A 13342-nucleotide genomic window follows, 5' to 3' on the forward strand; every position below is an offset into this window, starting at 1 on the left:
GTCCCAGCCTCGCACACGGTCCTGTAAACCTCCACGTGCTGGTCTCTCCGGCCTCAGTCTGCCGGTCCTCCCAATCAGAACAGGGCAACGGGAAGGCCAAGGTGATGTCAGCACACCCAGCAGCGGTCCCTGATCGACCCCGGTCAGGGGGAAGGAGACGGGAACCCACATATAATACAAGGAGTCCCCACATGTGGAGGGAAAATGCCTAGCGGGGAAGTGACAGAGGCAAAGCTCAGCAAACACTTATGGTTAGAAAGGAGAGCAGCACCCCTCCCCAGGCATGCGGACACGCTCTGGTCACAGGGCACCCACAGGAGAACAGCTGCGCATGTGCCCACCCCAGCAGGTGCGTGGACACCTGCGCCCCGCACGTGTCTGGTTCTGGAAATTCCTCTGCCACATGTTAAAAGGTGATGCGCTTTAAAAGGGTTAAAGTGCCAGCAATAAACAATCCTCAAAGGAAATTACAAAAATGATCCCACTTGCAATTGCATCCAAAGGAATAAAATACCTAGGGATAAATTTAACCAAGGAATGAAAGCTTCATACAATAAAAACCATAAAACATTGCTGAGAAAAGTCAAAGACCTAAATCTAAATACATGGGAAGACATCTGTGCTCATGGATCAGAAGACATAATATTGTTAACATGTCATTACTACCCCAAATGGCCTACGCTGCAATCTTCAATGCAATCCCTGTCAAAACTCAACACTCCTTTCCGCGGAAATGGAGAAGCCAATCCTCAACGTCACAGGGAATTGCAAGAAGCCCTGAAAAGCCCAAACAATATTTTTTTAAAAGCTCAAAGTTGGAGGTCTCCCAATTCCTGATTTCGAAACTTACAAAGCTATAGTAATGAAAACAGTGTGGTACTGGCATAAGTAGAGACATATAGACCAATGAAATGGAACAGAGTCCAGAGCTCATGCATATGGTCAAATGATATTCAATAAGGCCACTATAGTTTTTATAGTTTTTATTGAATGGGTCTTTCATAGGGAAAGATAATTCTTTTCAAAAAATGGTGCTGGGGCAACTGGATATCCACATGCAAATAAATGACGTTAAATCCCTACCTCAAATCACATACAAAAATGAACTGAAAATAAATTTCAAAAACAAATGAATATAAGAGCTAAAACTATAAAACTCTTAGAAAAAGGCAAAGGGGTAAATCTTCATGACCTTGGGTTTGGCAATGGATTCTTAGATATTACATCAAAAGGATAAGCAACAGAAGAAAAACTAAAAACGTTTTATACATCAATGGACATTATCACAAAAGTGAAAAAACAGCCCACAAATGGGAAAATATTTACAAATCATGTATCTGATAAGCGTCTAGTGTCCAAAATATATAAAGGATATTTTCAATTCAAATAAAAAGACAACCCAACTTACAAACGGGCGAAGTGTTTCAATAGACACTTCTCCAAAGAAGAGACACAGGTGGACAACAAGCCCATGAATGCTTGCTCCACATCATTAACCACTAGGGAAATGCAAACCAAAACCACCCTGAGGTGCCCCCTCACCTCCACTAGGGCAGCTATAATTTTAACAATGGAAAACAACCAGTGTTGGTGAGGATGAGGAGAAATCAGACCACTCCTCCACTGGTGGTGAGATTGTAAAATGGTGCGGCTGCCGTGGAAAGCAGTTTGTTGGATTCTCAAAAAGGTAAACATAGAATAACCATATAACCCAACCATTCCTAAAAGAATTAAAAACAGGTCTTCAAACAAATATTTGCATAGGCATAAGTGGAAAAAGCCCAAATGTCCATCAACAGGTGAATGGATACACAAGCTGTGGCGTACCCATACAATACAGCATTATTCCACCATTAAAAAAAATCAATGAAGTTCTGATACATGCTACAACATGGACGAACCGAAACACACACCATTATGCTAAGTAAAAGAAGCCAGACACAAGAGGTTTCGTACTGTATGATTCCATTTATATGAAATGTCCAGAATAGATAGATCCATAGACACAAAACGGCGGTTGCCCAGGTTTGCAGGAAGAGAAGGGAAGTTGTTGTTTAATGGGTTTGGGGTGATAAAAATGTTTGGGAACTAGATGGAGGAGATAGTTCCACAACATTTTGAATGCACTAAATGCCATAAACTGTGCACTTAAAATGGATAATTGCATGGTATGTGAATTTCATCCCCCAATTTTTTTAAAAAAAGATACAAGGCTGGATTCTCCATTTGCCTGGACAAACACCACAGGGACCTTCAATTTTTATGCTCTGAGGTCAAAGCCAGCCATTGATTGGAATTCTATGCTTTTTCATGGATGACCCCATCACTTTGAGGGGAAGTGAACAGGCACTAAATTCTTATTTTTTTTCCTCATCCAAGGATATGTTTTTCATTTGTTTGTTTGTGATTGACTTTAGAGAGAAAAACATCAATGTGAGAGAGAAATATAACATCCATCGGCTGCCTCCCATACGAGCCCTGACTGGGAATCGAACCCACAACCTAGGTATGTTCCCTGACTGGGAATCAAACCTGCTACTTCCTCAACCTTTGGTGTATGAGACAACAGCTGAACCACCCAGCTAGGGCCAGACACTAAACTCTTAACACACAGGGCCAAGCGCCTTTCTGGAGTACACGGTTAGGGCCACCCACCAAGCCAACAAGCTGAGAGCCACAGCACGCAGCACTATGGGAATGATGGGGGGGGGGGGGCAAGAGGAGGAGAGGTGCAAAGATGGAGACGCAAATCTAAGCACGAGGCTGGTGGGACACGGGGGCCACCAGAGACACAGAGGCCCTGTCCTCACCTGGAGGCCACCTTCCTGCTGTGAAGTTGTTTCCATCCATGTTGCATGTGTGAAACCATGGACACGAAGGGGTAGGTCAGTACCTGGTATTTGTTCAGGCCCTTGATCCAGAACAACTTAAGCCGGTGCAATCCCTGCCCCTGTCCCCTGGGCGGAGGAGCGCCTATCTCGGGAGGGTGAGGAGGCAGGGCGCCCCCTCCCTGCTGGAAGTGGGAGGACAAGGAGGTCACTGCGGGAACCAATAGAGAATGACCTGGGACAAACCCTGAGACCATGAAGCGCCCCAGGGTGAGCCCTGCAGCACTGCTATCACATTGGTCATTTAGAAGCCACGTGGCCACTCCGCTTTCCCCACACCCGGAATTAAGGAGTTAGATCCCTCTAGTTACTAGAGTCTAGTTAGTACATTTGATGTGGCACATTATTTCCTGGCTGACGCTCACTCCCAACAGCAAATCTGCACATTCTTTGGGAATAAGGCAAGACCTCCAAACCTTTGCCCAAACTCAGGCCATCGGCAGCATACCTGGACCCCACAGGACCCACGCAAACGTGGGTTGCAGTGAAAAGGCTCACACCAGCACATTCCCTGCCCAGTATTTTCCATGAAAGCAAACACCCTGGCAATTCCGATGAGCCTAACTCCAAGTGACTCCCTAGGAGACTCACCTCACCTGGGGAGGGTCGGCGGACAGGGCACCTCTGCTCTGCCTCTGGGAGCTGGCCCTCCCCCCCTTGCCCTCCCTCCCCCCACCCCCACCTCCTCCAGAACTTCTTAAATTCACAGGAAGAATTTCTCCTTTCAAAATGATTGTTATCTCTAAACATGTCAGGCCACACTCCATCTTCCTGTGGATGGCCCTTCCCTGGTATTTCGGAATCTCAGGTTCTAGGATTTAACTGTCAGATCTAATCACCCAGACTGCACCACTGAAGCTTGACCCCTGGCGGGCCCTCCTTCCCCTGCGAGTGCACTCATGCTCCGCTGGCCAACAGAGCTGGCCATGAGCCCCACTGTGTCGCCAGGCACCCGTGAGAGCCAAGGACCTCTAGCTGTGGCTCTGCCCCAAGAATCTTAAGGCTGGGTGGGGTGAGAGCTCACAAAGGCGACGAGTCCTGGAGGCGATGGGCACGGAGAAAGGGCCCTGGCAAGGAGGGCAGGCAGAGCTCAGACAGATGAAGAGCACACAGGGATTGGAGGGGATCCACGCCAGAACCTGACCCCTTCTCACCACCCGGGTACCCCTCCCGCTTCCTACCCGGCACCTCTCACCTGAACAGTGGCTCCTGCCCTGCCCCTGTCACCAACTGTCCCCATGGCAGCCAAAGGGACCTGCCAAATCCTCAGTCCCCTCCCACCACTCCTTTGCTCAGAGCCTCCAACATGGCTGCTGCCTCCCGGCCACACTGCAGGCGGCCCCTGCACTGCCTCCTTGCCCCCGCCCGGCTCCTGCCCCCACGATGCTGCCCCACAACTCTGACAGGCTGGCCAGGCTGGCCTGGGCCTCCCGGTCTAGGTTTGACTCCCATAGAAGAAACCCCACCGAGGCGCGGAATCTACCGTGCTATTCCAGGAACCCCACAGCCAGTGCGGCACCCCACAGAGAACATGCCCCCACACGTGTTCCCTGAGGAATAAATGAAGCTGTGTCACTGCAGGACTTACACAGCAACGCCAGCTCTCGAACTTTTTAAAGTCCACTTTACTGACTGGCCTCCAAGAACCCTTCAGATTCCACAGAACAGGTGCCCGAAGGAGGGCCAGGAAGCTGTAGGGTGTTTGCTGCTTTAACAGAATCATGCCTGTGTCCCAGAGACAGACAGATACTCTTCACATCAGGGTGCTGACAAGATGAGCCACCGGGGTCATTTCGTAGAGCGACTGGTCCCCAGGCACTGGACACCTCCCACGGGCAAGGCGGAGGGACACGTGGGGTCTGGCGAAGACACAGAAGCTGTCTAGTGCTTGGCCCAAGTGGCTCTGTGGCACCCTAATTGGGGAGGACGGTCCCCAAGGCCGACGTGGGTCCACACTTCCTACCAAACACACAGAGAAGACACTTGCTCACGAGGTGACTGGCTGCAAACTCCATCTCTTCCTGGTCACAGCCAATTCCCAGGCGAGGCCCAGGCAGTGCCAGTGATGGCTGGGTGGGCTGACAAGGTGTCCCGACTCAAGAGTGACCAGCCACGGCCAAGACGAGCAGGAACATGGACTCCTGGCTTCCTGACTGACCGTACTGTAGCCCACCCCAGCGGAGAGGCCTCCCCAGGGAACACGGGGAGGGGTGCTCGGGGATCACACCCTGGGAACAGGCCCTCCCCCTACAAAAGAGCTGCCCCAACTATGTTCTCAGCTGGCACGCTCCGCTGGCATGAATGTGGGTAACCTCAGAATCCCCCTTCCAATCCCCTCAAAATGCAGTAGGCTGGAGAGATGTGATCGATCACAGGGGGTGGGGGGGCTGGAAGATGTGATCGATCACAGGGGGTGGGGGGCCAGACAGGGCCTGTTACTTTAACAGTGATGCTTATTTTCACAGGTACTGCCTCTGGCAAATGACACTCAAGTTCTGGAGAGAGAGTAAGGAGACATGAGTGTGAACGGCACTGAGTCCTGGAACAAGAAGTGGGCAGTAGGGAGAAACCTGTCAAGTAACCTGCTGACGCCGGCAGTCTGGATGACATGCTGCCCAGTGTTTCTGCCTCAGTTTCCATGCCGGCAGCGTGATCGAGCGAGATGTGAACTTCAGTGGAGGTGAAGGATGGGGAAAGGGAAACTGTACCCTTTTGGTAACTAACTCTTCTCTAAGTCTAAAATTCTCTCAAAATAAAAAGTTACAAAGTATTCAAACTTTTAAAAAGTGAGATGAGCTGTGGAATACTAAGTAAACAGCAGTACCGATGGTAAGAGGATCTAGAAAGAGCAGCGGGCCATCCAGGAATTTCTAGAGATTGGGAAACACGCATCATGTCACACACCTCTCTGTGCCGAGGAGGCGGCCTGGCCCAGGGCTGCCAGGGCCCTTCTGTGGGTGGAGGGGGAGGGAGCTACCGGAGGGTTCGCCCTCAGAGCTCCCTTCTGCAAGTGAGTCTTAATAGATGTGGAGAAGACACGCCCCCTGTGCAGGGGGAAGGCCCTCTCTGGCCCCAGGGCCATCCACATAGGTGGACACCAATCTGTGCTGATCAAAGGATCTCTGCCTGTGGGATCAAAGGAAAGACCTCAGACGAGAAATGAGAAATAAGGAGACAAGGCCTCCCAACAACAGCCCTTTAAGGTGTCAGGATGCACCTCCTCCCGTCCTCTGCCCAGGCCAACCCAGCAAATGCCACCAGCCCCTCAGGCCAGCCGCCCGCTCCAATCCCCTCCCTAGCTCAGACCTGGCCTTCCCTTCCCCGCAAGGTGGACAGGGCCCTGGCCGGACAGACAGAGGTCCTCCCAGGCCCTCACACCCGCCCCCCCCCCACACCTGGGCACCCCGGGGGGAGAAGCCCTTCACTGGCAGGGCACTGAGGGCCACCTTCTCAGCACCTCTGGACCTGAGGGGACCTGCGGGATCCGATGGCAGCTCTCCCCCTTGGTCCAGCTATGAACTTTGAGGGGATGCCAGTTGGTGGGTGTGCACAGCCCAGTGTTCACACCCCAGGCTCTGCTGCTGGGGCGCGGGGTGGGGAGGGTCCTCTGCAGCCCCGGGAACCGGAAGGAAGGCAGCCGGGGAGGCCCAGGAGGTCTTGGCAGATGTGCTTGCTTCACGGAGTCCCACCCCCTCCTCGCCGGTCCCTGTCACAGGGACTCCGGCCTGGCGCTGACCAGTCTGGACAGGTCCTGTCACATCTGGCTCCCAGGCTCCCCCCCCTGTGAACTGGCAGGACTCGACCCCACAGCCACGGGGATCAGGGACCACCCACTGGCACATGCCCTCTCTGGCCCCCTGTCCTGATCTTGGTGGCCTCGGAGGGCCCTGGCCAGCCTCCGGCCGGTGCTGCAGAGGCCCAAACCCATGCAAACCTGTTGGAGCAGTTCGGGCAGCAGTGCCACCTCCTCTCCCGCCCCCTCCACGTACTTCTCGGTGGGAAGGGACCTCGGCTTTTGGAAACTAGGCGCAGGGCCAGGTCATGGCCACGGGCAAGAGATAAGCTTCAGGTCCCCAACCCCATCTTCCTCGGAGGAGAGCGTGAGGTCCCCGTCACACCGGGGTGTCCCCGCCGGGAGCAGAGGAGAGGGGCGGGGGGCCGTGCCGGCCAGCGAGGAGGCGGCCAAGCCGCAGCACCCACCCGCAGACACCCTTCTGTCACCCACTCCCCCGGGGCGAGCAGGCCGCCGGGACCGGGGCCGCGGGGCCGGGAAGGGGTCCCGCCCGCCGGGACGAGGCCGGGCGCTCTGGCCGCGGCGCTGGGTGGGCGCGCCGGCCGCCCCCTCCCCGGGCCCGCGTCCGCCCAGCCCCGCCGCGTCCGAGCCGCCGCTCGCGCCTCCCCGGGCCGCGCGGGGAAAGTTCCTGCAACTTCGCGGGGGAGGCGGCGGCCGGCCTGGGCCTCGGAGCCGGCCTGCGCCCCGCGGTCAGGCGCCAGGCCGCCGGCGCCCCAACTCCCCGCCCGGCCCGCCGGCCCCCGGCCCGCTTTGTGCGCGGCGGCGAGGGGCGCCCGCAGGCCTGGCCCCCGCCCCGGGCACAAAAGGGCGCGCGGCCGGCGGGCGGCGGGGCCGGGCCTACGAGGCGCACGGGCCGGGCCGGGCCGGGCCGAGCCGGGGCCGGGGCGGCGACCCGGGCCGGCCACGCTCACCTGCCGTGGAACCAGTCCTTGCAGGCGTCGCACTCGATCATGAAGCGGGTAACGTCGTAGGGCAGCCGGCAGACGCAGTACACCGGCACCGTCGCCATGTTCGCGCCGCCCGCCCGCCCGCCGCCCGCGCTGCGCTCCGGGTCGGGCCGGGCGGGCCGGGCCGGGCGGGGGCCGGGCGGGCCGGGGCCGGGGCCGGGGACGGGCCGGGGGAGCACGACAGCCCGCGCGTACCCGCGGCGCGTCCACACAAAGCGGGGCGCGCGCAGGCCCGGGAGCCGCCCGCCGGCCCGGGGCGCAGGGCGCGAGTGTGCGCGGGGCCGGCGTGCGGGACACAAAAGGGAATGGACGCGCGGGGGCGGCGAGCGGCGGGCGGGGAGCCGCGGCCCCACCGAAGGGACCCCCGGCCGCCGAGCGGCCTCTACGTCAGCGCCCCGGGTGGCGCCGCCTCCGCCTGCGGCCTGGCCGCCGCTCCTGCCGCGGAAGGCGGGCCGGGGACCTGCCCGGGAGAAGGTGGGCCGGGGACCCCGCTGGGGGACAGGGGGACCGGGGACCCCTCCGAGGGAGAAGGCGGCCTGGGGTCCGTCCTGGGCGAAGGCGGGTCCGGACCCCGGTTAGGGAGAGAAGGTGGGTCGGGGGCCCATGGGGAGAAGGTGGGGGGGGGGGGGGGGGGGGAGACGGGCCTGGGCAGCAGGTGGGCCTGGGGAGCTCCGGGGGAGAAGGTAACGGGGGACCCTCCGAGGGAGAAAGTGGGCCCGGGGACCCGCGGGGAGCGGGGAGAAGGGAGACCCCCTGCAGGAGAAGATGAACTCGTGCCCTGCCAGGAGAGGGTGGCCAGGGTGTTAGGGGGGAACATGGGGAGGGACCTGCAGGGAAGGGGGCCGGGGGCACTGGGCGGGGGTGAGAGGTGGGCTGGGGGTACAGGAAACCCCGAGTGAGGGGTGAGACCCCAGCGGATGTCCTTTCCCATGAAAAGGTAGAGGAGACACTGCTTGGCTCTAACTTTGTTCTGACTCGGCAGCGGGCAGAGGGCTCCTCCAGTCCCTTCCTCACTGCTCCCTTTCCTCCTGCCTCCCGCCTCATTCCTGGCTGAGGACACCCCGTCCTCCCTTCTCCTGCCCCCGGACTTCCCTGATGCCCAGCTCCAGGGGGGCAGGAGCCCTGGCACAGGTCAGCTCTGTAAAAAGGGAGCGAGTATCCAAAGCTGAGCTGCCCAGGAGCGCTGGTCAGAGCCCCCAGGCCTGGGTGACCTGAGGGTGGGGAGGGCAGCAGGTGCTCTGTCCGTGTTTGTGTCCCAGATGACAGCCCCATTGGTGGCTTAGGAGGAGGGGGTGTAGAGGTGCTGTGGGCCCCCAGCCTTTGCCCTGAAGTACTCCTCCCCCTCGCCTGGCTGGTCAGGGTCTTCGGCATGTGTGGGCCGCCGCTCCGCTGGCCCGGATCTTTTCTCAGGTGTCCTTCCGCAGACCCTGCCTGGCCCTCCCAGCTGCTGTGTCCTCCGTGCCCTTCGCAGGGGCCGGAGCAGAGTGGGCCCCTAAATTGGAGTAAGGAACCTGTGTGCGCTCCCTCACCCTGTCCCATCTTGGCCACTGCAAACTCAGAATTCCAGACCCAGAGCAGGAAGTCTGGGCCGGACCATCCCACAGCAGCATCCTTGATGGGCCCTCGGCCTGCGACCAGCAGCCTCTCAGGGCCACTTGCAGGCAGTTCAGTTGAAGTCTTCACTCCAAATTGAGTCAAAATCTGCCCTCACATAGTCAGCCATCCTCCCCCAATAGGGACCCCGCAGCAGTGCCTTAGCTGGGAGGTGCAAGCCTGAGGAAGATGAGACTGGAGGAAGGGGAGGCAGGAGAGGGATAAGCTCCTCCTCCACCCTGTCACACCTTGGTGAGCTGCTGAGGGTCTGGAGCTAAGGCCTTCCTGCCTGAATTCCAGCTCTCACCCTCCCTCCTTCCTCCTTCCTCCTGGGGACAGCCTATGTGCCTCTGAAAGGGAGTAACTCTTGGACCACTGACTCCCTGAAGTGAGCTAGGGCAGAGAAACAGTGCTCAGCCTGCAGGTCAGAGTCTGTAAGGAGGCCGAGAGACCCTGCCTGGGCACTTCCATCACCTTCCCCTCCAGCGGTGTGGTCCACGGAAGCCGGAAACTTCTGGAGGCTACTGTGTGCAGAGGAAGCCATCCTGACTGGGCATCCTCGTCTCTGACACTTCCATTTCTTTGTTTACAAATAGTGATCGTCACCCAGCATTTATCGGGTGCACTGTGCTCAGTTCTTCCCAGACCGGACCACTCTCACCAGCTGCTTCCAAAGCACTTAGAACCTCCCCTGGGTGGTGAGTACACAGTCAGCACTCACATGACACCGTGGGTGTTACTGCTGCCACTTTGGAGATCAGTATCTAGATGGGTGTCATGGCTGGGTAGGATTGGTGCCATTTCCAGAAGTGAAAACAGAGGCTCAAAAGAGTTAAAATGCCTCATGAAGGAGGTCAGCTGGCTGGTGAGGTGGGGGAGCAAGACAGGAACCCAGGCCAAACCCAAAGCCTATGCTGCACCCCCTGGCCACCCTCAGGGAGCCCTAAACACACACAGTAGCTGGGAGCCTGTAATCCCACCCGTGGTTCACTGCTGACACTGGAGAACGGACCTGCATCTGGAAGTGTCAGTGAGACTCTGCTGTTATTCAGAGCTCTTCCACGGCTGTCTGCTGACCACAGACTGAAATAAGCCCAGACATGGGTCCCAAGCTCTCCCTCTATTGGGATTCTTCTCTATAACTTTCCTGTTCTCTCCCATCAGAGAGTTCTCCTCTTCTCCAGGTTCACCCTCATTTCTTCAGCAGGTCTGGAGCACCTGTGTGTGCCCAGCAGTGCTGTAGCTGCGTGGAGCTTGTACTGCAGTAAAGGAGGACCCACACATATGCAAGTACTAGTGGAACTGGGTGCCACCGTGTCCTTAGGACACCAGCCCAGGGTGGGCAGTGGACAGAGGTGACCTGGGAGCAGAGGCCTGGACCAGGCAAAGCCACACAGAAGGGAAAGACAGCAAAGGGAACTTCCTCATAGGGATCCAGAAAGGAAGGGGCTGGTGGCTTCAGAGACCCAGGTGTCCTCTCTGGCCATAGGCATACCTGGAATTCTGCTGCCCCGAGCGTGGTGGCCGCTCCACATGATCTGCCATTGCTTCAATACCCACCCGCCAAGTCTGCTCCATCCCCCAGGGCGCAGCACCCGGGATTCTGTGAGCATCTAGACCTCACCACCCACCCCAAGTGACCTGGCTTGCTTCAGGGTAAGGGGGTGGGCTCCCAAGCCTGTGGTCCCTGTGCTGCCCTTCACCCTGGTGCTCCAATAAAGCACAGCTGTGGCACTGCATCCAGTTGTGAGCATCTGAGACCAAGACCTGTTATTCACCTTGTTGCCCAAAGGAAAACAGCATTTTCTATTACATGTTCATTCAGTCAGTCACTCAACAAACTGCACTGAATGCTAGTGCAGAGATTTTTAAAATTGTGGTAACATACACCATAAAATTTACCATTTTAACTGTTTTTAAGTGTGCTGCTCTGTGGCATTGAGTACATTCACATTGTTGTACAATCATCACTGTCACCCAGCTCCACAACATCTTCCCAAACTGAAACTCCTCCTATTAAACACTAACTCCCCATTACCTCCTCTCCCTGGCCCCTGGATACCACCGTTCTACTCTCCGTCTGTATGAATTTGACAACGCTGGCTACCTCATATAAGTGCAGTCATACAGTGTTTGTCCTTTTATGACCGGCTGATTTCATGTAGCCTAATGTCCTCAAGTTCATCCATGTCAGAGCATACAATCCGATTTTGTATGTATATACTAGTACTAGAGGTCTGATGCACGAAATTCATGCAAGGCCCTTGGCCCCAGCCCCCCACCCGCTGCCCAGGCCGGGGCCCTCTGCCGCCTCTGCCTCGGCCCACTGCGGCTTTGTCCGGGAAGGAAGGACATCCAGTCTAATTAGCATATTACCCTTCTATTATTATAGATCATTTGGTTTATCCATTCTCTGTTGATGGATACTTGGATTATTTCCATGTTTTGGCTCTAGTGAATTATTCTGCTATGAACATGGGTATACAAATATCTGTTCAAGCCCCTGCTTTCACTTCTTTTGTGTGTACATACACCCAGAGTGGAATTGCTGAACCATATGGTAGTTCTATTTTTTTTTTTTTTTTAAACATATTTTATTGATTTTTTACAGAGAGGAAGGGAGAGAGAGAGAGAGTCAGAAACATCGATGAGAGAGAAACATCGATCAGCTGCCTCCTGCACATCTCCCACTGGGGATATGCCCGCAACCCAGGTACATGCCCTTGACCGGAATCGAACCTGGGACCTTTCAGTCCGCAGGCCGACGCTCTATCCACTGAGCCAAACCGGTTTCGGCTGGTAGTTCTATTTTTAACTGTCTGAGGAACCACATACTGTTTCCCACAGCAGCTGCACCTTTTCACATTCCCACCAGCAGTGCACAAGGGTTTTCATTTCTCCACATCCTCATCAACACTTATTTTCTCTCTCTCTTTTTTTGTTTTGTTGTTGTGTGTGTGCGTGTTTGTTATTATAACCATCCGAATGTGTGTGTAGTGGTATCTCATTGTGGTGTTTTTGCTTTGTTTTGTTTTTTGGTTCCACTGAAACTCCATAGTCATTGTGATTTTGATTCACATTTCTCTAATGATTAGTGACATTGAGCATCTTTTCATGTGCTTATTGGCCATCTACATATCTTCTTTTCTTCTTCCCCCTCATGTTTCCTTCTAAGAGTTTTATCATTTCAGCTCTGAAATTTAGGTCTTCGATCCATTTTGAGTTTTGTATATGGTGTGAGGTAAGGGTCCAGCTTCATTCTCTTGTATGTGGATATCTGGTTTTCCCAGCATTATTTGTTGAAAACACTGCCCATTCCCCATGGAATGATCATGACAGCCTTGTCAAAAATCATTTGACCATATGGGGAAGGGTTTATTTCTGGGCTCTTTATTGTATTTTATTCATTTGTATGTCTATTTTTATGGTAGTACCACACTTTGAAATCAGGAAATATGAGTCCTCCAGCTTTATTCTTCTTTTTCAAGATTGTTTGACTTACATTTTTGTATGAATTTGAGGATTGCCTTCTCTATTTCTGCAAAGGGCTATTGGAATTTTGACAGGGATTACATAGAACCCAGTAGATGGCTATGGGTAGTCTTGGCATCTTAAATATTATTTTATGATTCATGAAAATGGGTTGTTTTTCCATTTGATGTGTCTTCCTTAATTGCTTTCAGCAATAATTTGTAGTTTTCAGTGTATAAGTCTTTCGTCTCCTTGGTTAAGTTTATTCCTAGATATTTTATTTTTTTGATGATACTGTAAATGGAATTGTGTTCCTAATTTCCTTTTGGGTTTATTTATTCTTAGTGTGTGGAAACAAAACAGATTTTTGTGTGTTGATCCTACAACTTTGCTGAATTTGTTTATTCTGTTTTTTGTGTGGAATCTTTAAGTTCCTAAATCTTGATGATTTCCCATAAGATCATATCATCTATGAACAGAAATAATTTTACTTCTTCTTTTCTAATTTTAATAACTTTTCTTTCTTTTTCTTGCTCAAGTGCTCTGAACTTTCAATACTATGTTAATAAAGTGGGGCATCTTTCTCTTGTTCCTGATTTTAAAGGAAAAGCTTTTTTCTTAGTTTTCACTATTATGACGTTTGCTTAGGC

The 13342-nt window shown here is 54.3% G+C and overlaps 1 protein-coding gene and 1 long non-coding RNA gene across 5 annotated transcripts in view; one reads left to right on the forward strand and one right to left on the reverse strand.

Annotated features, from left to right (window-relative positions):
• Positions 1-7726, reverse strand: part of PHF2 (PHD finger protein 2) — an 84779-nt gene extending 77053 nt beyond the window's left edge. For all 4 annotated transcript variants that reach the window (XM_059656453.1, XM_059656450.1, XM_059656449.1 and 1 more), the window contains exon 1: positions 7593-7726. In XM_059656453.1, the coding sequence (XP_059512436.1) occupies positions 7593-7690 (98 nt within the window). In that variant the 5' untranslated portion in view covers positions 7691-7726. The remainder of the gene's footprint in view (positions 1-7592) is intronic.
• Positions 7727-7960: 234 nt separating this feature from the next.
• LOC132211830 (uncharacterized) lies at positions 7961-11789 on the forward strand. Its single transcript, XR_009447572.1, has 3 exons — positions 7961-8102; positions 9818-10288; positions 11051-11789. It is a non-coding gene; the product is annotated as an uncharacterized LOC132211830 (long non-coding RNA).
• Positions 11790-13342: the final 1553 nt, after the last annotated feature.

Source organism: Myotis daubentonii, chromosome 11 (assembly GCF_963259705.1).
Source record: "Myotis daubentonii chromosome 11, mMyoDau2.1, whole genome shotgun sequence".
In the NCBI taxonomy this organism is placed as follows: Eukaryota; Metazoa; Chordata; class Mammalia; order Chiroptera; family Vespertilionidae; genus Myotis; species Myotis daubentonii.